Here is a 23,861-nt window from a genome sequence, read left to right as displayed (position 1 = left end):
TTACTTTAGTATAAATACATGTTAATTTTGATTCATGTTGTTTTTTCTGACTTTATGTGAACGAAAAGACAATAATTCGCCCGTTTTGTCATGGAAAATAGGTAAATTTCAAAATATCACTGTCCTGGTCACAAAAGCAAAGTTTGTGGGGAATAATAGCCATTTTTTCTTACTTTTTAGGCATTAGAAATTAGGAAATAACACTTACTACCCAGGAACAAAAATTGTGTGACAAAGTGTTTTCATCATCGTCATCAGCCATGATCTATCCACTGATGTACGAAAGCATGCCCACGCCGTCGCCACCCTCCACGTGGCCCAGTGCTGCGACCATCCATCTCACTCGTGGCACATGAACTGATCTCAGGGCTCCGTCTATGCGGTGGCCGTCCTCTTGAACGTGTTACTGGGGACTTGCTCTTTTGAAAAGCGGCCAAATTTATCCATCCAAGGGGGTTGCCCAAAACGTGGAGGCCCAAGCCAGAGCAAAACGAACGACTCTGCTTAAAAATATGTAAATGGGGCTTTGCCCTTGACAGCTTTCATACTGGTAATTAAATACTGCTGAGGACAAACGCTTGTTGGAAAGCGTTGCATACGCCATGCCTAATGCATGTTTTTTTTTCTTAACTTGTTTCTGCACGAGCGTACTGCCCAGCCTCGAGCTCCCTCGATCCCACCCCCTTCATCTCACGACACTCCACTCGGGTTCTTTTTTGTTGTTGCTCACAGTTGCCGAAAGGCAGTTCCAAAACGTCAAGCGGCAAGAAAACTAACAGCACTATCAGAGTTGTGAAGTTCACAGGAACAGTAACCGTTCTAGTAGAGTTAAAAGAGTGATACGGAAGCCACTGACCGCGGGGAGGGAGTGACTGCAGTGAATTAAACTATGTTAATTCCCGCTGTAAGATATGCTATTAATGCATGAATTTCAGTGAGTTCTGGATCACCAGTCTACTCGACAGCTTTTCGTTGAATTACATCAAGTGCAGTGAGGCAGGAACTGAGTGCTTCACCGCAGATATGACAAGTGTAGCAATTCCCTATGCTCCGATGTGTAAAGGGAGATTCTGTATGAACACTCATGAATTGGTTGAAAGCATCTCCATATATAGAGGACCGCAAAGCTTGGGCAATTATTGGTAGTGCAGGCTCGCCACCTGGCTGCTGCCTGCAATTTACATGCACGACGACATATCAATAACTAAGCATTACAATATTAACATTTCCAAGGCTCATTTCTGTCAAGGGAGGATTTTAACTTGAGGGGTCTTCACGCCTGCTAGCCACTGAATTCCATTAATGGGACAGGCAGGATATTTGAGGTGGTTCTCCCCATTTTCCTTCCTTCAAACAATGCCTCTTTAAGCGACACCATCGCCCAATATAGTTGAATGCCACAGCAAGTGCAATGTTTTGTGTTCGACTCGCTGGGGACTGAGGAGGTATAGGCGAATGTACGCGAAATTGGGGTTTGCCATCTGTTTGAGAGGGTCGGAATTGTGAACACACCCAAACTATGGAACGCCTTGCAATCCTGAAATCAGGCAGAGTCGGTCGATATATTTAAGTCAGCTTTGACGTCATATCTCTTTAAAAGTGGCACTGCCTCTTTAGTTTGGTCGGTTGCCCCGGTTCTGTTTTTGTTTCTTGCTCTTCATGCATTGCGCATCGGGATCCTAGGATGGAATGCGCATTATACATTTGAATTATTATTACAATGACCAGTTACACCATGCACGCAGTACATATGTAGTGAGCGACTTCCGACACGCGTTTAAGTAGAAGGCTTCTTATTTATTAAGAGCACACAGGGCGATACACTTCGTAACGCGGCTACACCGAGGCTGCTCTAAACACGCAGCCCCTCTCCGTCCTGCTCTACGCTGGCTGGTCGACGAGCTTAGCGGCGAAGACGGAGCGGGTCCCGCAGAAGAACAGCCACGTGGTCGAAGACGACGACGAGCAGCAACGCAACCAGGACCCAGACCCCACACTAACAGCCCCGAAGCTCTGGTTCGGTGCTCCTTGTATCCGCCTGACGTGGCCAAGCTCCACCTCTGGCCACGCCCCCTTTCTAGAACCTACTAAGACCCTTCGGGATGGTTCCCGGAGCTTCTCGACTGACACCGCCCTTAACCTTAACCCCAGATACGCCTCTTCATAATAAGGCATTATGTAATGCAGCAATAGCCGTAATTACCCCTTGAGGCCTGCAGGTGTCACCCTGTCATTACACATACATACACACCGCACTGGGTTGTGACGGTCGGATATGCTGCGTATTATGAAACACATTGTGACTCGCCTATATTTGGGGATGGGCGGGGGGCAGTGTAGCAAAATCCATGGGGAGCGGTGGCGACGCGTTGGTTCCTGCGCACCGCATTGCGAACCCGGCGACCCGAGTTTAATTCCCGCTTGCTGCCACCAGCGACGAATATTTCAACCGGTCGCGAGCACCCCCCCCCCCCCACTAGGTCAACTCAACCTTAAATGGGTGCAGTAAGCGTAAGCAACGTCAGCTCTGGGGGATACAAAGGCATCCGCGCATGGTAATGGCCACCCGCCCCCTCGTGTGCCGGCCTTCGTAGGTGCTGCTCGCCGACAGCACTTGCCCCAGCAGCACGCATCGGCTATGAAGGTTTTGGCGAAGGGGGCACGACTCTCGACGCGGTAGCGTAGAAGTGCAGCACAACGCTGCCGATTGTTATTTGTCTCTGCACTGCCCTGTGCTGGCCGCCTTGCCTGGGTTGCAAGCCTTCGCGTAAATGGTAAACTCGCGTGGGCCATTGACGCCTTGCCCTAGGTGCGTTCGGGGCCGTCCATAAATGACGTCACGCGATTTTGGACGATTTTTTGACCCCCCCCCCCCCACCCTTTCGTCACACGGCGTCACAAAAGGTCAGACCCCCCCCCCCCTCAAATATGACGTCACAAAGCTCTACCCCCCTCCCCCCCAAAAAAACATGCTTCAAATCGCTTTAAACTATTGTCATTGTAGTGCGTATTTAATGTGGTGCTGCACTCTGACGTTGTAGGAGAAAACATTTATTAAAAATTCTATTTAATTAAGTAGAACGTGTTGTCTCTATTTATTTAAAGTTGCGCATTTTGATGTGACGTCACATTTCTCAAACCCCCCATCCCCCCTCGTCACACATCGTCACAAATGTCTCACACCCTCCCCCCCCCAGGTGCGTGACGTCATTTATGGACGGCCCCTTATATAAAAATTTACAACAACAAAAAACTATTTGCCGGCGACCGGTGACACGCAGACCAACATTGACGAAACCCGAGCGGCCTCAGCAAATCGGATCGCTCGCCGACGCCCACACCGATGTGCACTAGCGAATACAAACGTGGCGAGTCACGCCTGCCCATGCGCACTGGAAAATGCAATTGCTTGGCCGCACCTGCCTGGGTACACACACATGCACGCACGCATTTAAAATGCGCAATTTAAAATCACACTTGCATGCCTGCCAATGCGCACTAACAAGTGTGTTTGTGCAACACACACACATATATATAACCAAATGTAAATCGCACTGTCAAGTCCTATTGCATTATCACATCGCTCCCATCTGTGTGCACTGTACACTCGCACGATGCCCAACCATGAATTCAAGTGTAGCTGTGCTCGCGCATACACATTATATCTAATACGTACGGTGCGACAGAAGTTCAACATACACAGACACGTCCGCCTATGTAAATTAGCAAATACAAATATAATGCCGCTCCTATATTTATTCTAACCCCCCGCCCCCCCTCTATATGCACTGGCAAATACAATAGGAGTGCCGCATTGGCCAATGTGCACTAACAAATACAATCACATTATCGCGCACTTATATACTCTACCAAATACAATACATTGCCCACCCCGCGTCAAACACAGGACTGACGTGCCTACCTATATGCGTTACCAAATCTAATCGCATTGTCACGCATACCTTTATACATTACCAAATACAATGGCACTGCCGCACCTAATTACATGCACGACTAAATACAAACCCTTACCGACTCCCACCCAATGTGTAAAACTAATTGTCTGGTAAGGGGCTGCTGATAACATTGGCACGGGTGCACAACGCGCAATTAATAACGACAACACAAACCCTCGGGGAATTCGTACAGACATCACACGTGTGTGTATGTGGCCTTAATAGGAGATATGAAATGGGAAAAAAGCCCTTCATGGCACGTACATTTGCGTGTTGTTATTATTTTACGGCAGTTTTATTGACGAATATTTATATTTTGTTAAATATGATGCCATGTAATACAATTACACTGCCACGCCTACCTACCAGCATGCATTACCAGATCTAATCGCGATGCCTGGCCAACACAATGTTGCATTACAACATCTATTGACATTGCCACCGCCGACACGATGCACACTACCAAATCTAACCGCAATGCCTCGCCTCCCCACCTACACTACCAAGTCTGAAAAGTGCTGCCACGCCCGCCTGTGTGCACTGCCAAATACAAACGCGCTGCGGCGTGCACGAGTGGAGCCGCAGTGGACGAGGCGGGGAGAGGGTGGGGAGAGCGGGGAGAGAGCGGGGAGAGAGGGGAGAGGGAGGGGAAAGAGAGGGGAGAGGGAGGGGAGAGAGGGGAGAGAGAGGGGAGAGAGAGAGGGGAGAGGGTGGGGAGAGAGCGGGGAGAGGGAGGGGAGAGAGAGAGGGGAGAGGGTGGGGAGAGAGAGAGAGAGGGGAGAGAGAGAGGGGAGAGGGAGGGGAGAGAGAGGGGAGAGAGCGGGGAGAGGGAGGCGAGAGGGAGGGGAGAGGGAGGGGAGAGAGAGGAGTGGGGAGAGGGAGGGGAGAGAGAGCGGGGAGAGGGAGGGGAGAGAGCGGGGAGAGAGCGGGGAGAGGGAGGGGAGAGAGCGGGGAGAGAGCGGAGAGAGAGGGGAGAGAGAGGGGAGAGGAGAGGCAGAGAGGGGGGTAGAGAGAGAGGGAAGGGAAAACATTTTTTGGGTCTTTCATTTAAAAGGGGGGGGGGGGGTTACATAAAGCAAAGCATTAAAAAAACAAAAAAAACGAAATGATGAACGGAGCAAAGTGCCGACTACACCGAGCATCTTCTTGTTTCTTCTGATCGTAAAAAAAGAGAGGGGAGAGAGAGAGGGGAGAGAGAGCGAGGAGAGGGCGGGGAGAGGGAGGGGAGGAGAGAGAGCGGGGAGAGAGAGGAGAGAGCGGGGAGAGAGAGGAGAGCGCGGGGAGAGAGAGGAGAGCGCGGGGAGAGAGAGGAGAGAGCGGGGAGAGAGAGGAGAGAGCGGGGAGAGGGAGGGGAGAGGAGGTGAGAGGGGATACGGGAGGTGAGAGGGGATACGGGAGGTGAGAGGGGATACGGGAGGGGAGAGGGGATACGGGAGGGGAGAGGGGATACGGGAGGGGAGAGGGGATACGGGAGGGGAGAGGGGATACGGGAGGTGAGAGGGGATACGGGAGGGGAGAGGGGATACGGGAGGGGAGAGGGGATACGGGAGGGGAGCCGCGCTCTCTCGCTCTCTCCCAGGGCCGCGACGAGGGCATGAGAGACGCGAGCCCCGGAGAGGAGGAGGAGGAGGCAGCGGCGGCGGCGGCGGTGAAGAAGAAGGAGGAGGTGGAGGAGGTGGTGGTGTTGTTGGAGGCTCCGACGCCGCGATGTCGTCTCGTGCCAAGGCGCAGGAGACGGTGCGAGTCGTGGTCCGCTGCCGACCGCTGAGCCGCCGCGAGGCGTCCGCGGGTTGCTGCGGCGCCGTGGACCTCGACGTGAAGCTGGGGCAGGTGACCGTGAGGAACCCGCGGGCCGGACCCTCGGAGCTGCCCAAGAGCTTCACCTTCGACGCCGTCTACGACTGGAACTCGAAGCAGGCCGACCTCTACGACGAGACCTTCCGCCCGCTGGTGGAGTCCGTGCTGCTGGGTTTCAACGGCACCATCTTCGCCTACGGCCAGACGGGCACGGGCAAGACGTACACCATGGAAGGTCCTGGCCGGGCCTGCGGCGACCCGGAGCGCCGTGGCGTGATCCCCAGCTCCTTCGAGCAGATCTTCACCCACATCTCGCGCTCGCAGAACCAGCAGTACCTGGTGCGCGCCTCCTACCTGGAGATCTATCAGGAGGAGATCAGGGACCTCCTCTGCAAGGATCAGAGCCAGCGGCTGGAGCTCAAGGAGCGTCCCGACGTCGGCGTCTACGTGAAGGAGCTGTCGTCCTTCGTGACCAAGAGCGTCAAGGAGATCGAGCACGTCATGAACGTGGGGGGTCAGAATCGCGCCGTGGGCGCCACCAACATGAACGAGCGCAGTTCGCGCTCGCACGCCATCTTCGTGGTGACGGTGGAGAGCAGCGAGCGCGGCGTGGACGGGCAAGCGCGCATCCGAGCCGGGAAGCTCAACCTCGTGGACCTGGCGGGCAGCGAGCGGCAGGCCAAGACGGGAGCGCAGGGCGAGCGACTCAAGGAGGCCACCAAGATCAACCTGTCCCTGTCGGCGCTCGGCAACGTCATCTCGGCCCTGGTGGACGGCCGCAGTAGCCACGTCCCGTACCGCGACTCGAAGCTCACGCGCCTCCTGCAAGACTCCCTGGGAGGGAATGCCAAGACCATCATGGTGGCCACGGTGGGTCCCGCCGACTGCAACTACGACGAGTCCCTGACGACGCTGCGCTACGCCAGCCGGGCAAAGAACATCAAGAACAAGCCGCGCATCAACGAGGACCCCAAGGACGCGTTGCTGCGCGAGTTCCAGGAGGAGATCTCCAGGCTGAGGGCACAGCTGGAGAAGCGCAGCCTCTGCAGGGAGCGGCGGAGGAGTCGGACAAGCAGGAGGAAGTCTCGCGCGGGCGGTGACGGCGAGAACAACGACAAAGATGACGATGGCGGCGACGACGACGACGATGATGATGAGGTGGACGATGACGGTTTCGCCGTGGACTCGGCGGGCGGAGAGAAGCGGGATGAGGCGGAGGTGCGTAGCTGCGGCAAGAAGCAGGAGAAGCGAGAAGGAGCCACGGAGGAGGAGGAAGAGGAGGAGGAGGAGCTGCTCATGGCCGAGAAGGACAAAGTGGTGTGGGATCTGTCCAAGGAGCAGGACGCCAAGGACGCGCTCATGTCCAAGATCAAGGTGTGGATGATTACGCACGCACCGCTCATTCAATCCCTTTCCATTGCCCCCCCCCGCCCCTACTCGGCGCCGAGCAGGGATCGAGCCCTGGTTCGTGCTTGGATGAGGTGGCCGCCACGATTGCTGTCCACATGTTGTTGGGCATCGGGGAGTGGCCAGCAGATGGCATCACTGAGTGTCACCCCCGTCGTTTGCTTTTGGTGACTTTTCTCTGGGTCCTCGAGTCTGCTCCCACATGCCACAACGCGCACCAGTGGAATTTGGCTAAACATTCCAATGTAGAGCCCCTTCCTGAATCAAAAGTATCGAGATTCGCTTGAGGCGTAGTTATTGTTATGATTGTTTGGGGGATTATTTGTGGGGGGGAAGTGGGGGGGGGGGTGATCTGGTTCGGGTGAATTATCTGCCTTTCTCTTGATTGGGAGACTCGATCTCCTGGGGAGAGGAAGATCCTTTGTGAGTCACGCTGCCCCCATGTCTTTCCTCCTCACCTCTTCTGTCAACACAGTCGAGGCTTGGCTTGGCTTGCCGCCTCGACAGGCTTAATGGAGTTCCTGTCACTGAGCTCTCGAAGGGACCCCAGCAGAATGAACCATGCCACACGGGGTGCGGGGTCTACGGGATTAGAGGTGTGTAGGGTCCAACCCCAAGGGCATCCCCCGTCGGATCGACACGAACAGCACCAGACGAATGCTTAGCGTTTCTCCTCCTATGGCCACTGCCCGGCAGTGTATCAAATTCCCACTGCACCACCTCTCTTGCTGCTGCTGTTGCACAGTACAGTATTACTGATAGCAACACTGTAAATTAATTTATTAACCCAAGGCATTCTCCACACGCACACGTCGGTTAGGTCTTTAACCATAACCTCATGACGTTGGTAAGTGCGGGTTGGTGGAGAAGTGAGCAAAGATGGAGCGGGGAACGCTTGTCATGTCCGACTTTAGCCGTGACTGGGAATTTAACTCGGCTATCAGGGTGCATAGCGGGCTTAGACCTCTGCTCCAAGCCTGCACGGCAATAGGGTTTCTCTCAAGCTGCCCTGCAGAAATCCGCCCGTTTGTTGCATACTTAGCGGGGTTCCGAAAACAGCTGCTGCACAGCAAGCAATAGGGTTTCGCAAACTATGCTTAACTTGACGGCGCAACTGTGTTTAAATTCAGCACCATGGCCAGCAGCCTCCGTGTCCCAGGGCCCTGCCTTCGAAGCGATCCCTGAAGCCGTGTGGAGAAGCCTCGCATGATTATAGCAACTCTCGTGCCAATGATTCACCTGCGAAAGCCTCTTTGAGTCTGAAGACTATTTTTTTCAAGAGGGTCCTGCACTGGCATATTTGGCCATTTCCGAGTGGAAACCGGAGTACCGTACCTGGAGAAAAACACACTGTGCGTACGTGAGAGATTACACTATATGCGTCGCTGTACTGCCATCTCCTGGCCAGCTCGCAGCCTGTTGTTTTTCCTAGGCAGCGTCCTAGCCGAGTTCCAGCCGGACTCTCGCATGCTTAACTTGTGAGATTTGGCAATAGGAGGCATATACATTAGTTTGGTTGCAGCCTTGAATACAATGCAATCTGGATGCACATGGATATTAGTGGCTAAATATTTCGTAATGCGAATGAAGCATATGTTTTTATGTTCTATTTCTGTAAATTAAGATAAACTAATTCGACGAAACAGTGTGTGCAGGCTGGGAACAAATGAGAGTTATAATATTTGGTGATTATAGACGGCATGAAATCGGTCGTTCCAGCATTCCTTGCATGTCACGTGACATCAACGCACTGTGTATAATGCACACAGCGGTCGAGTGAGTGACCGGTTTGCAGTCGCAGCATTTCCAGTTACAATGCCCATTATCCCTCCGGTGGATCGATACAATTGCTACCACGTTGCGGGGGAAATCACAACAGTGGATGCAACTTTACAGAGACCAGCCCTTGCCATAGGAATGTGGAATTTTCACCCCTGGCTCAAGGCTGTGAACAGGAGATGAGCACCGCCTCAATGCTCAGTCGAGCAGGAAATCACTAAACGTTGGCCTTTTTGTTTTAGCCAGCAACAGGACAAGAAGACAACTATTCCGGTTTCTTAATTATTTAGGAATCATCAGTACACTATGGCCAATAAAACCAGTGTCAGCACCAGCTCTCAAACTCTTCAGCTACGAGCATCTGCAGTGATGGCACCGTGGGGGCACAGAATTCAGCCTTTTAGCTGTTCTTTATTCAGGGCCTCGCTTGGCGTTTTGCAGCCCCATGCGGAATTTTTGTTGTCAAAATGGCAGTGCATCATGAGCAGAGCGGATCTCTGCTTCGGTGCAGGGCACGAAGAGTGAAAATCAATAAGAAGCGGCCTCGCAGCAGCTGGCTTGGTGGGGAGGCTGAGAGTCGGGCCGGGTGGGTTAGGGGAGGAGTCGGGGTGCCTTTCTGAGAGGAGATGGGGAAAGCGGGGCTTTTGGGAAATCAACATCCGGCCATTTAACACGCGTAGGCTTTCGCGACCATGATTATATTCTTATACGATTTTTTTGGGGGGGGGATTGGATCGCTTAAGTAGATTGTGTGTCGTACACCCTCCTCTACCCGACGCAGCTAAATAAAAGGGTCCCATGGAAATGCATAGTTGTCACGTGAACAAACGCGCCAATGTACTACTGCTCGAGCAGCACCAACGGGATTGTTCCTGGAGAACGATCCACGCTGGGTGTGGACGCTTCGCTCGTGGCTACGACCAACATCATCGTGCAGCTGCCAAAATTCTGGCAATTGTGTCGGGTGGACGAGGGCGGAACGGCGTCAATCTTATTTGCGAGATCTGTCCCCAAAGAAAACTACCGTGCAACATCCACCTGTGTTCACACGTGGTAGCTACCCTACGTTCCTTGTCGCCGGAAGAGACTAAGACGAATGCCGGGCGAACGGAATTCCCATAGACCGGCGTTATTGTTTGTTACGGAAAAGGGAATGCCCAGAGACGAACGGGGCTTCCCGTTTCCCATCACACTCTGTTGCGCATTCCTTCCCCCCGACATTTGCTTCAGGCTGTTGTCCCCCTCGCTGTCGGGGTCCTTTGGGCGACCGCGTGCCGGTGACTCCCAACGCAGCGACTCCCCGATGACGATTCGTACCTTTCGTGCGTTTCAGACGCTTCGGTCTGGGCTTTAGATTATAAACACCCCCTCCTACTGCACCCCCACAACACCACATCCCCACGGTACCCCCAAGGCACCCTCTGTGACACCGCGACTTCAACCCCAATGCTTTTCAAATGCACCCCAGCACCCCCTCAAGACCCATATGACAAAGACTGCTGGAGCAAGTGCTGTTAGCGAGCAGCACCTATGAAAGGCCGCCATGGCACACGAGGCAGTGGGTGGCCAGCACCACGCCCGATTCGACCTAGGGGAGGCCCAGGACCGGTTCAGATAATCGTCACTGATGTTGGCCATGAGCGGGCAATCGAACTCGGGTCGCCGAGTTCGTAGCGCAGCGCGCTAACCGCTACCCTACTGCCGTCAACCCCCTTTAACACCTTCACTGCTCTTCCAAAGCATCCTAACGATACACCCACAGCAATCCTACGGCACACTCATAATGTACAATTTTATTCATTATTCTTGAGCGCCTTGGATAAAGGCGCTTTATAAATCTATATAAAATTAAATAAGTCCCCACCCCCCCCCCCCCCACTGCACACTCGCAGCATTGATGTGACGGGCGTGCAGTGAGCCGTTTAAACAGCGCAGCGAGTGGGGAACGCACGCGTTGTGACTGGGTCGAAACGCGGTCAGCCCTGACGCACGCACACACGGAATGGAATGGATGGCGGCGGCGGAGGAGGAAGCGGGAGGCTTGTAAAGAGCGGCGTTGTTCTGCGAGCGCTGTGCTAATTGCTCGCGCGTGCGCGTGCCTCTGTGTCCCTGCCCTCGGCGGGGGGTGGGGGGGTCGACTAACGATGGCTCCGCTATAGATGGCCCGGCCACAGACATTCCGTCGCGCCGTCCTTAATCGCAGGCGGGTAACACAGCGCTATTGTGTCCCCTCTCGTGGGAGAGATAATTGATGCTTTATATTCTGGGGGGCGGTGGTGGGGGGGGGGGGTAGTGGTCAACCGCTCGGCCGTGTGTGGCTGGGATGCCTCCTCCTCCTTGTGGATGCCTGTGGTTGGCGTTTGCCTCCAGCGGGGAGCTCATCTCTGATGCGCTGCACACACATTACATCACTCGTGCAGAATACTCATCCGTCAATGATAGAGGGTGCACGTCGCTCCCTGACGCAGTGTGTGCATGGCTGGCACGGTGACGTGTGTGTGTGTACATGAAGGCGGGGTGCATAGCCAGACGTGGGACACACGTCTGGCTGTGGCTCTCTCTGACAGCACAGATAGAGAGGTAGAGAGTGTGCTGTGCAGAAGGCCCATTGCCCGAATCGTCACCTATTACAATATTTTTCTACTCATTTTAAGAAAATAATAAGCAGACGATACACCCCCTTCACGCCTCCGTCTCTCAACAAACGGCGGAAGTGTTTCTCACGCGACCCATCAGGACACCACAGCCTTGTGGGAGAGTGCATTGTTTCGGGAGAATTGCTTCAAGGCAAGCTAACTCTGGACCGGTTTTCGACATCATCATCAGCCATGCTTTATCCGTTGCCGGATGAAGGCCTCCCCTAAGTCGTCACCTTCCCTCGTGGTCTAATCTCGCCGTTGCACGTGAGCGGATCTCATTGCTCGGTCTCTGCGAGGTGGACGTGCTCGACAGGCCTCTCTATCCTCCCTTGACCACCGCTTGTTTGTCAGTCTTGACCCTCGGCTTTCGTCCACGCCAAGCCCCCACTTACTTTTCTTAACAGCCTATAGGGTGTGTTTAAATAGGGGGAACGGTAGTATTGCATACGTCTGTGCGGAGTGTCGAGTGTCATTCCCTCCATAATACAGTTTTTTTTTGTTAAATCGCGTAATATATATTTACGCGAACAAACCAAAAAAAAAACCTGTATTTTGGATGATATTGGTCACGAAAGCCTACGTGCTAAACTGTCATTCCCCCGTATGCACGATGGGTCTTCTCTGGGCATTCCGGTTCCTTCCCACATGCCAAACAATTATTAGCGGAATTGGCCACAAACATCGCAGCATAGCAGGACCCTCCTGACAAATTAGTCTCAGGACTCGCTGAAATTTTCCTGGATAAAGAGAGGGCATTATTAGTCTTATTGGTGCAGTCTGTTCTGCTATAACGCGTGTTGTTTTCATACCGCGAATTTTATACAACGCGATGAATGTATTCAGGAACACATTTATTATAACGCAGATGAACGGAACTACGTCACGCAAGTAGGAATAAGCGGTCGTACGGCTGCCTCGGCGTAGCACTACACAAGGCGGGATGCTGCTGGATGCTTCCAGATGCTACCCACGCGCCTCAGTCTTTGCTCGGCCTGGGTCACGCATCTCACTGTGTTATCGCGGACTGTGCCTCGCCCTATCTTATATATTATTAATGAAACGCGATTTTTCGACAACGCGGTGTTGTTCCGGAATGCAACTACCGCATCATAGGAGCACAGACTTTATTGCCTTTAGCTTTTCCTTGCTTTGGTAACGTTTGCTCGATGCAACCCGTGGGGTCCACGGTGGCGCGGTCTCTGCAGGCCATGGAGAGCAAGCTGCTCGTCGGAGGCAAGAATATCATGGACCACACCAACGAGCAGCAGAAGATGCTGGAGCAGCGGAGACAGGAGATCGCAGAGCAGGTCCGAGTCTCCCCGCAACGTTGGGGTTGGAACTATGGTTGGCGCACGGATAGCGGTACCTTCAAACTTGTATATATATATCACGATCGCTGAACGCAGGCCTAAAGATGCAAAACGCCAAGCGACCAGCAACACACGGCATGATTAAAGCTGTAATAGCAAAGAGTTTGTACATGTCTTAGATTGAACAAGATCATAAAAACTAGAGGGTGGGGGGGAATGGGACGATAATGGAAGTTGCATAATCAGTTGGGTTGTGTTGGCGGGGAGTACCATGTTGTGTTCTCTTGCGTTGCCGTATATAAAACTAAAACAAAGCAATTTCTTTCTTATTTTAGCACGTGGCTTATCATGTGGAGGTTTATAGCAGCCAAATACTCTAAATGTAGAGGGAAAAACCGGTGGACCCGGAGAAAAAAAAACCATGGGGATAGAGAGACACACAAACTCTAAATATACAGCAGGCATCAGGGTCGGGATCGTACCCGTGACCTCCTGTATACAGGCGAGGTAGTTAACATCTCCTAGGCACCGTGATAATGATGAGAGAGAGAGAGAGACACACAAACTCTAAATATACAGCAGGCATCAGGGTCGGGATCGTACACCCGTGACCTCCTGCATACCAGGCGAGGTAGTTAACATCTCGCCACAACGTTGCGTGGTCATATGTTGGCGTGGTGTCGGCGCGTCGTTTCGCGTCACCGCTGTCGTGTGTTCGGCGCGTCATCGCGCTGCGTCGCCGTGGCCCATCGCGGTTCCAGAAATGGCGCGAGCGGGAGATGCAGCAGCAGGTGGAGCGTCGCGACGAGGAAACGCTGGAGCTGAGGGACACGTTCACCTCGCTGCGCCAGGAGGTCGAGCTCAAGACCAAGAAACTCAAAAAGGTTCCGTGCCCGGACGCAAACGCCGTTGCCTGTCGTCACTGTTGCCACGCCGCCGGCGGAGCGCCCAGTTCGTGCCTCGCTGCGGCCGCAATCGCAAAGCAGAGAAGTCCGGTTGAGTCGATGATCCCACACGCGCCGCCGCCGCCGCTGCCGCCGCTGCTTGCCACGCCACCGCTTCGTGCGCTGTGCCGGCTTTTCGTGGGCGCTCGCCAAAGGCGCTTGCTCGTCGACACTGCACGGACGGCGGACCTTTGTCTTTGTGCTGTGCGTGTTATTTGTTTCCAGCCTGAGTGCACTTGTCCGTTTTTTTTAATAATTTACCAAAAGAAGTGGAACAGAAAACATACGATTCGTTTGTGCCGACGTGCATGTAAATTAAAATAGTTTTGCATTAGAACCTGCGACCAAACCAACCTGAATGTGTCCGATCGTCAGATCTCACGTTTTGGGCCTGGCAGGAAGCTGCCTGGGATAGTAACAGGCATTGTAAGGCGTGCGGCTGCGATTTGGCCAAGGAGGTGGCAGTAGAATGACGGATTTCTTGAATCTATCCGTGTGGCGCAGCTGTTTGCGAAGCTGCAGTCGGTGAAGGCGGAGACGCAGGACGTGCAGGATGAGCACGTGAAGGAGCGGCAGGAGCTGGAGCAGACGCAGAATGAGCTCACGCGCGAGCTCAAGCTCAAGTACGTGCAGGGACATCCAGCCACCCACTTAGCCAACCGCCCAAGCACCCCAGCCACCCACCCATACATCCACCTGTCCAAGCACCCAGCCACCTAGCCGCCAACCCACCCATCCACTCAATCAGCCACCCAGCCAGCTACCAACCCACATAGCCACCTGCCCACTAAGCCACCCATTCACTCTCAGCCACCCATCCATCTCAGCCACCCATCCAATATTCACCCAGCCACATATTTACTCAGCCACTCACTCAGCCACCTGCCCAGTCACCTAAAGCAGTAAAAAATTTAGTCAAACATTTATTCGATGTTGGTGTTAGAGGCGTGACATTTTGTCGACTACCACATATTATAAGTCGGTCAATCGATGAACACGCCAACCATCTTTTCATACCCTGACAATTACCAAGGTTAATCTTACAGACTGCATCACCAATCACGTTTTTAAATCTTGTCATTCATTCAGACTTGGTTAATTTCGTTTGTCTCATCCGAGTCGGTCAGGCTTTGGCGAGGAGGCGTTGTCAGCATCGTCGCGCTTGACGATTTTCATCCGTTCTCAGTCATCGTTGACGCAAATAAGAGGCGCTCCGTTGACTAACAATTTCTCCGCTCGTTTCGTTAAACTCAATTGGTATTGGTGCCCGTCCCAACCCACACCCCACCCCACCCCCCTTCCCAGGTACCTGACCATGGAGAACTTCATTCCTCCGGAGGTCAGGAGCAGGTTGATGGAGCGAGCGTACTTTGACGAGGAGGAGGAGCAGTGGAGGCTGCAGCCGATCGTTCGCAACCCTGGGTAGATCTGTCCTCCACCGCCCCCCCCCCCCCCCTGGGGACCCCCCTTGCGTAACAGCCTCGGCGGCCGCAGATTCCTGGTTGGGCTCTTCCTGCTCGGATAAACACGTCTTGATCCACGCCTGGCTGTGCTTCGTCACCTTATCCTGTTGTATTTTACATTCACAGAGCGCCTTAAATCAAGGTGGCGTAACATAATAATAATAATAACAGTACAAGCAGTGGCCACGCGAGAGATGAGGAATGTGTGACTGCGATAGAGGGGTGCGTAGGGGTTGAGCAAGGGAGGGGAAGGAGTGGAGGGGCGAGGGAAGAGCAAGAGAATGGGCGATGGAGAAGAGGTGGACCTTTAAGAGTGGAACGGAAGGAAGTCAAGGAAGGGAGACCTGCTCAATGTACAAGGGAAGTTTATTCCAGTGGAAGGGTGCAAGGACATAGATAATTGATATCACGGCAACACGAGATGGAGCCGGATCCCAGGGGGTGCTCCTGGGCTGCCCGTCTCTCTTTAATTCCACCCGGGTCAGTCCAGCTCGACGACCAGGAAAATATTTTCCACGCCCGGCACACCGCATCCACGAGCTGCCACGGGCCACATCTCGCTGTGGCCCGTGGCGGCTCGTCAACGTGCCTGCCGCACCGGTCTGCCGGCGACCCGGGGGAAATATTCGGAGACCGAACGTCTTAACGCTTGCGTGGTCGCCGCTCTCGTTGACTGCGACTTGGCAGAGCCCAGCAGCTGAAGAGGCCGGTGTCGGCCGTGGGGTACAAGCGACCCGTGAGCCAGACGGCCTGTGCCACCGTGCGCTGCTGGGGCAACCCACGCTTCCGGGTGAGGCCTTCCCCAGTGACTCGATCGTCGAAGTTCCGGCTCGCGATTTGATTTAAGTAATGGCGTTTTTTGTTGATGTTGTTGTTGATTACCTCTGCTTATGTTTTCCAGCTAAGGTTAAAATCATTCATGTGGGTGGGGGGGGGGGGGCGGCGGGGGTGGTGGGGGGGGGGGCAGGAAGGTTGAGAGAGAAACCCGTCGTGAGATCATCGACGGCAAATCGTCGCCGTTTTTGTTCCCCGCGTAACCATGTCCACGCCGCTCGTTGCGCTTGCGCGGGGGTGAGAGCAGGCGGAGAACGTGATGTTCGTCGAGCTGGAGCTGTCGTCGCGGACGACGCGGGATTACGTCGCGCCACGCGGACGTCGCTCCGCCCCCTGCGCGCGAGATTCTCCGGGGCAAGGGGCCTCGCAGCAGCAGCAGCAGCAGCCCCATGCCGCTTCTAGGGGCGGCAGCAGCAGCAGCAGCAACGGCAGCGGCAGCAGCAGCAGCAGCAGCGGCGCAGCCGGAGCGTCTGAGAGCTCCGAGTGGGAGATGAGGAGAAGCAAATCCAGGTGAGGCCTGTCGGCTCTCGGCACTCGCTCTCGGCCATGGCACCCACACGCACCTCCGCACGCACTTCATCGTTGTTCTTATTTATTTATTCCTGTGGTCGTCGTGCAGAACGGCTCTGCAAGTTGTAGAGGAGCCGTGCCGCTCTCCGACGTGTATTGGGGTCGTACCGCGTGTGTTTTTCGGCGTGACGTCCAACGTTTCGCCCCGCGAGCCGTCAACACCTCCTTCAGGTCTTCAGTTCCCCGAAGAAGCTGTCACGGCGCAGCCGCAAAAAACCCACGCAGCGGATCCAGCGCTCGATCAATTGTGCGGTAAATTACACCGCAACATGGACACGTCTCTAACATTTGCATTTTTTGTATTTTGGTGCTCAACAAACAGGACCAAGCACAGCCGAAGACCCGTGTCTGCGATGTCCTTGTTGCCGATTCCGATCTCCGCTCTTGGCGTGCGCTCTCGCCACTCGCAAATCTACCCTTCGTCGGCTTCCGCCATCGCCTACCAACAGTCCTCGTCTGCTTCTCAAAGCTACCCGCAGCCCTCCGCCGTCCTTCAGGGCTACCCACAGTTCTCCGCTCTGCAGGGGTACCCGCAATCCTCTGCTATTCCGGCCTACTCTCAATCTCCGGCCTCCCAGGGCTTCTCGTCGCCCTTGCTCCCGCACGCACACCTCCCCACGTAGCGGCGGCGGCCGCGGCGGTGGACTCGGGACGGGCGGCCGCGTCGGGAAGCTTGGCCGACCCGGTGGCGCTTGCGCGGATGCTTAGTGGCCTGCGCGACGTTCGTCAAGAGTTCAATTTGCCCGCTCGGCAGCCAACCGTTGAGCGTGCGTGGGTGCCACCGAGAGTTCGTGCGGGTACGGGTCCCGACGGGCAGGTCGGGGTGGCACGTGCGCCGCACAAAACAAAAACCCCCGCGGCCTCGTTTGGCGCGCGCAGAGTGGCTGCGCCGGGGAGCCGTACGCAGAACGCTCGCGCGTCCGGCTTCTCCGGAGGCGGCGGCGTCGTTGTCTGCCGTCGTGATTCCTCGAAGGCCGCCGTTCCGTGGGTCGTCCACGGTTCCGTGGGTCGTCCATGGTCGCGCGCGTTCGCGCGACACAACGACAACGGAGGGGTTTGGCTGCGTTATCGCTCAGGCCGGCAATCTCGGCCCGGTGATATTGTGCCAAGGTGTTTTCCCTTGGGCCCCGTTTTTTTTTCTTATCTCGTATTTTTAAGATGCAGCGGCATAGCTGCCAACCGCGCAGGCGGTGCAACTGGGCCAGGGATGGCCGCGTATAGCGTTTCCACCTGTTCCCGGGATCGTCTTCTTTTTGAAGTGGCCTGTTCTGGGAAATCCGTGCATTTTCCCAGGATGTTTAGGCGTCCTGGATTTTGTCAGTTGCGTAATTAAAAATAGTAATACAGGACACATAATGGTAATGCACCGCGTAAAACGATGCGTTCGCACGTAAATCTCCCCTCTGCCAGTGTTGTGAAGTATCTTTCTGCTTCCTCTCATTGACATGCTCCGGTTTTTTTTTTATTGTAACCTCCAGAAGTGGCAACCGTAGCTACAGGGCGGTTGGGGGATGTGGGTATTTAATCCCTTTACACCAGGGCCCCAATGCCAACCAGGCTGGGCCACTGCTCCCACGTCACCTGCACCGTTGCCTTTGGGTGCGGCTTACGTGGTGGACGGGAGAAGACGTGAGCGCCACGCGTGGTCGTACCCAAGCAGGGTGATGGTCAGAGCGCCACGTGCGGCGATTCCAGCCCGGATGACGTTGCCGTTCCGGATACGGATGCAAGTGACGGTCTCGTGGCTCCACCTTGGGTTGTTGTTGTGGGGGGAGGGGTGGAGGGGGGGCGCGGGGGGTGGAGGGGGGGCGCGGGGGGTGGGGGGGGGAGGGGCCCTGCAAACCCCGCGGTGGCGTTTTTAAGTCGTGGGCGTCACGTGCAGCACGTTTTCAACGAGGAATCGTGAAGTGCCGGTCGTGCCGTGCGTATGGGAGTCGCGGATTTCTCATCCGTCGTAGCATCGGGTCTTCCAGCTGGCGCTGCACGCGGCGCGTGAAGAATCGTTTGCCGTTTAACATCGCCGCCGCGTCACCGTGGCCGAAGCCGTTGATGCGGCCGCCGCGACCGCTCGCCGCCACCGCTCGCGGCCGGATCCCGCCGCGGCCGCCGCACAGCAGGCACGCAGTGGTGGGGTTTTTTCGTGCGCGTGTCAAAACGAGTTCCTCCGACCACTGGAGCCCTCCGCATTCGCAGCGGCGTTACAACAGCGAAGGAATCTACGGCCGTTCTCCGCGTCGATCCGCGAAGCTGGCCTGTGACGAGCCACTGCATTGCCGACGACAAAATTCGAGCACTCGACGCTCGACGTCGAAGTGCAGAGGTCCTCGCGGTAGGGCACCCATTGGTCCCGCTGCCGCCCATGTTACGCACGGTTGGCAACGTGCAGTGCGAAAGAAGTTCAACGTACATACGTACGTACATGTTCGCTGCCATTCCATCCTCTGCGGTAACGACGCATCTTCGGAATGGGAGCCGTGTTGAATGGTGCCCGTGAACAGGTATTTGGTGTTGTGAGAAGTGCCGTGGGTGTGGCGTAAACCGTCGTATAGCGGCGACATTCCCACCACCGGTTACACCCCGCATATTATGCTCCCGTGCTGCCCTGGCCCCAGGCCAGACCTCTGGTGAAGCTGCGCCCACTTTCCACGACTGAAAAGCCCCCAGGAGCAGATTTTGCCACCGTCTTGAGCGGGAGTCACTAGACGGGCTGTGAACATGACGGCACGAGTGTGTGTTTGTGGGTGGGATGTGTGTGTGTGTGCCTGCGTGCACTCTTGCTGTGTGTTGCGTGTGCCCTGCTAACAGCACTGCTGACCGTTAATGACGGTTAAAAGTGGGTCAAGTGGAAATGCCACGTGCATCTGGATGCGGCAGCGAAATTGGTTTCTCACATTCTCAAATCCCGTGACAACTTTCAATTTCATTTTGTTTAACCAGGTGAGAACTCGAGAAACTAGGATTCGTCTTATTTCCAAGAGTGGCCTGGGGCGTTCGTCTGCTAGTGCCGGGGCGTTGATTGCTTCTGCCGCTGCTGTGTGAAACCCCAAGCGAGTTATTTGCGGGGGGAATTAAAACATTTGCCAAATTCGGACCCTGACGCCGGCACACGGCTGCCCACTCTTGTGCGTGACGTCAGGGGAATCTTCAACGTGCACTGCGAAGCAGGACGGGCGCGTGCTATTTTTGGATGCCGTCCCACCGCAGTATTAACTGGGGTGGCCGTTGGATTCGAACCACGAGCCTCTGCGAACGCGCGCTACCTGCCGCTGGGCAGCGTCACCGCCGCGCATCCTCGGCCGAGGGTCGTTGTTCGCGACAACGTGCTTCACAATTAGCCTCGCATTTATTAATCAAACCCGTATCGCTGTGCTCGGTGTTTAGAGATCGTGGTCGTCCTTGTACTTGGATTTATGCTGTGTCGTGCCTAGCTTATTAACCCTGCTGTTGTGTAAACAGGCAGTCGGGAGTTTTAAAGCATATTGCTTCAATTTAATTTAAATATTGCAACAAAATAAAGTTTGCGCCCGCTATCATTTACCCAATTTTAACCGCGCGTCACGACGCCCAGAGTGGTCGCATGTGAACGGCGAGGGAGCGCAGCCCACTCTGAACTTCTGCAGTAGCATCTGTACGAACGGTACCCTTGCAGGAGACTCAACATCGCCTGCTCGCATCGCTGCCCTTGTTTCTCAAGTCCAGGTGCAGCCCTGCAATTGCTTGCTCACGCCGATGCTGACAGAAGGGGCCTCCGCTCGAGGCCTCCATGGAGAGGCCACTCTTTACGGTATTTTTTTCGTGTTTTTTCCAAGAGAGTCGCTGAGCTCCAAGGCCCTTTTTTCAGGAGGGCCTTGCCAATTTTTTGCAGCAGAGGGGGCGACATTGATGTCATGCCATTTGAGTGATTTTGCTAGTCATGTGTCAGTATTGGAATGTGGTTTGGCCAATACAAGTTGCATTTTATGGGTTTTTTTTGTTAGCTATGGGAGGAAACCGAGAAGAACCCGGAGGCTCCACGCAGAACAGGAAGAGAACACACAAACTCCACACAGAACAGAGGGAGAACATACAAACTCCACGCAGAACAGAGGGAGAACATACAAACTCCACGCAGAACAGGAAGAGACCATACAAACTCCACGCAGAACAGAAGGAGAACACACAAACTCCACGCAGAACAGAGGGAGAACATACAAACTCCACGCAGAACAGAGGGAGAACACAAACTCCACGCAGAACAGAGTGAGAATATACAAACTCCACGCAGAACAGAGGGAGAACACAAACTCCACGCAGAACAGAGTGAGAATATGCAAACTCCACGCAGAACAGGGGGAGAACATACAAACTACACGCAGAACAGGGGGAGAACACAAACTCCACGCAGAACAGAGTGAGAATATACAAACTCCACGCAGAACAGAGGGAGAACATACAAACTCCACACAGAACAGGGGGAGAACACAAACTCCACGCAGAACAGAGGGAAAACACACAAACTCCACGCAGAACAGAGGGAGAACACACAAACTCCACGCAGAACAGGGGGAGAACACAAACTCCACGCAGAACAGAGGGAGAACATACAAACTCCACGCATAACAGGGGGAGAACATACAAACTCCACGCAGAACAGAAGGAGAACACACAAACTCCACGCAGAACAGGGGGAGAACACAAACTCCACGCAGAACAGAGGGAGAACACACAAACTCCACGTAGAACAGAGGGAGAACACAAACTCCACGCAGAACAGGGGGAGAACACACAAACTCCACGTAGAACAGAGGGAGAACACAAACTCCACGCAGAACAGGGGGAGAACACACAAACTCCACGCAGAACAGGGGGAGAACACACAAACTCCACGCAGAACAGAGGGAGAACACACAAACCCCACGCAGAACAGAGGGAGAACACAAACTCCACGCAGAACAGAGGGAGAACACACAAACTCCACGCAGAACAGAGGGAGAACACAAACTCCACGCAGAACAGAGGGAGAACACAAACCCCACGCAGAACAGAGGGAGAATATACAAACTCCACGCAGAAAAGCGCCCACGTCGGGAATCGAACCCAGGAATTTGTTTTCCTGCGAGGCGCGAGTATTGCCACCGCACCTCCCTACCGCCTACTCTTCGTCGCCAGTCAGATGTCTTGGTAGAGGTGTGAGTACCCACACTTTACCCCACCACACGCGAACTGCCATTGGACGAAACTGTGGTTCTAACCCTTTGCACTGCCGGGTGAACAAAGACGGCGGCTTGAGGGTGGAATTAATAAAACTCCCCACCCCCCCCACCCCCGTTTCAACTTCCGTTGCGGGAGATGGAATCTAACTGGCGACATCTAGGTTGTAAGTCCTTTGTGCTGACCATTACACCGATGTGGCAGCATCCCGGATAAGTGGTGGGGGTCACAACTTGGCAGCATTGTGGCTTCGTGGACTGAATGAATTCCCCCCTCCCTCCATCAGGTCTCCACGCTTGTTCGCCAAGGCCTAATTACGTACTTCCTAGTTTCACCGCAGTCTCCCCAAAAGAAGCTGTGGCTTCCTCCCGTCTCCGAATGCCGATCATTTGAATGCGAGATTAGTTATTTATTTTAAGGAAAGGTGTGTGCGGTGTGTGTGTGAGGGGGGGGGGGGGGGTATTTGTGATTGGGGGATTGGTGGTGTAGCGGTTAGCACGCTGTGCTAGGAACCTGACGACCTGAGTTCGATTCCTGCTAACGGCAAACACCGATGACGGTTATCTGAATAAATCCTGCTCCCACCACGCCAGGTTCTCATTTGATTCGGCCTCAAATGAGTCACCTGGTGCTGTGTGTAAACATCGTCACTGGAGAGACAAAAGCGGCCGGGCGCGGTGCTGGCCACCCACCCCCTCGTGCGCCGTGCGGGCCTTCATAGGTGCTGCTTGCTAACAGCACCTGCCCCAAAAGTCTGCTATAAGGGGGGGGGACCCTTTGTATTTGGGATGGAGGCTACACATGGGGTAACTTAGGCAGATTGGCATGCAGTCCCCCTCCTCGTTAATGCCCTGTGCATCCAGTCTGAGTGCGGTGATGTGCAACTCCAGTCTTGTGAAGGGCGACTGGTCCCGTGAACTTATTGAGAACCTGTAATAAAGTAGATTTGCGCATTACGTGCCATGATGTTTATTCGATTCGCCCCGTTAATGGTCTAAAATGTGATATCGTCAGCATTTTAAATGTTATTGGCAGTTTAACGCAACACTTTCAAGCAATCGGATTTATGTATTCTCATTTGAGGCGTAAGTGATGCATTGATTCGACAATTCTCAAGCTTGCGATCACAAGTGTAAGAGTAGACGCTTTTATATTCGTAGCATCGTCTCATCATCCATGGTCAATCCACTGCTGGATAAAGGCCTTCCCAATCCGACCGCCATCCCTCACTATCCTGTGACGTAACAATTGTATGCAATGGCTTCACGTGACCCCTGCAGCCACTCGTGGCCGCTGCATTCACCACAATGTACAAATAAAATGACTTGATTTTTATAAATCCAACCGCAACCCTCCATTGCTACAATTCATCGACTTGCCAGGGAGAGGGCTGGATCATTACTCCTCTGTAACGCATGTTGGCAGAGCTCTGCTTTAAGCGTTGATAAGAGAGGCCTATGGAACATGGATACACGGGGTGGTGGTGCTGCGTTGTGGTCCAGTGTCCCTGGTTTCCCAAGGAAGATGTGAAGCTTGAATTGCCATGCACTTTCTAAAAAAAACAAATTCTGGGATCTGGAACTCGGGTGCTGTGTAACCCAGCGCTACAGGGTATAACATTAAAAGCCTCCCAGAAGCATCCAGTGTCATACAAATGAGGCGGACGTGTGTATTCAAGATGTGGGGACTGGTTTTGTGTTGAGTGGTCTTGAATTCTTAAATGAATTGGGGCAGGCATTGCAACACGCCAAGTTGTGCTGGCCCGGATTTAATTAACGCTTTGGCAGTGCAGTATTTATTTAGACGAGTGTTATTTTGCTGCGATTTGGCTCTTCTTTCAGCATGCATATGTGGAGGAGTAGCGCACCTCCCATTAGCATGGCTGGCTTGCAGTACGGTGGCGAAAAGAAGTTCAACATGCATGGCGCATCGCGCTACGAACCCAGAAATCCGAGTTCGATTCCTGGCCACT

General features: G+C 54.2%; 1 protein-coding gene across 1 annotated transcript; it reads left to right on the top strand.

The window, feature by feature from the left end:
- The first annotated feature begins 5,494 nt into the window (after positions 1-5,494).
- On the top strand, positions 5,495-18,482 carry LOC116946483 (kinesin-like protein KIF3B). Its single transcript, XM_032961407.2, has 8 exons — positions 5,495-7,127; positions 12,784-12,885; positions 13,650-13,772; positions 14,337-14,455; positions 15,138-15,254; positions 15,983-16,085; positions 16,377-16,639; positions 17,022-18,482. Exons 1-8 carry the CDS (start codon positions 5,664-5,666, stop codon positions 17,320-17,322), a joined length of 2,592 nt encoding a protein of 863 aa, XP_032817298.2. The 5' UTR covers positions 5,495-5,663; the 3' UTR covers positions 17,323-18,482.
- Positions 18,483-23,861: the final 5,379 nt, after the last annotated feature.

Source organism: Petromyzon marinus, chromosome 27, assembly GCF_048934315.1.
Source record: "Petromyzon marinus isolate PM22_M1 ecotype Great Lakes invasive population chromosome 27, UKy_Petmar_22M1.pri1.0, whole genome shotgun sequence".
Classification (NCBI taxonomy): domain Eukaryota; kingdom Metazoa; phylum Chordata; class Hyperoartia; order Petromyzontiformes; family Petromyzontidae; genus Petromyzon; species Petromyzon marinus.
This window is presented reverse-complemented; position numbering and strand designations above follow the sequence as displayed.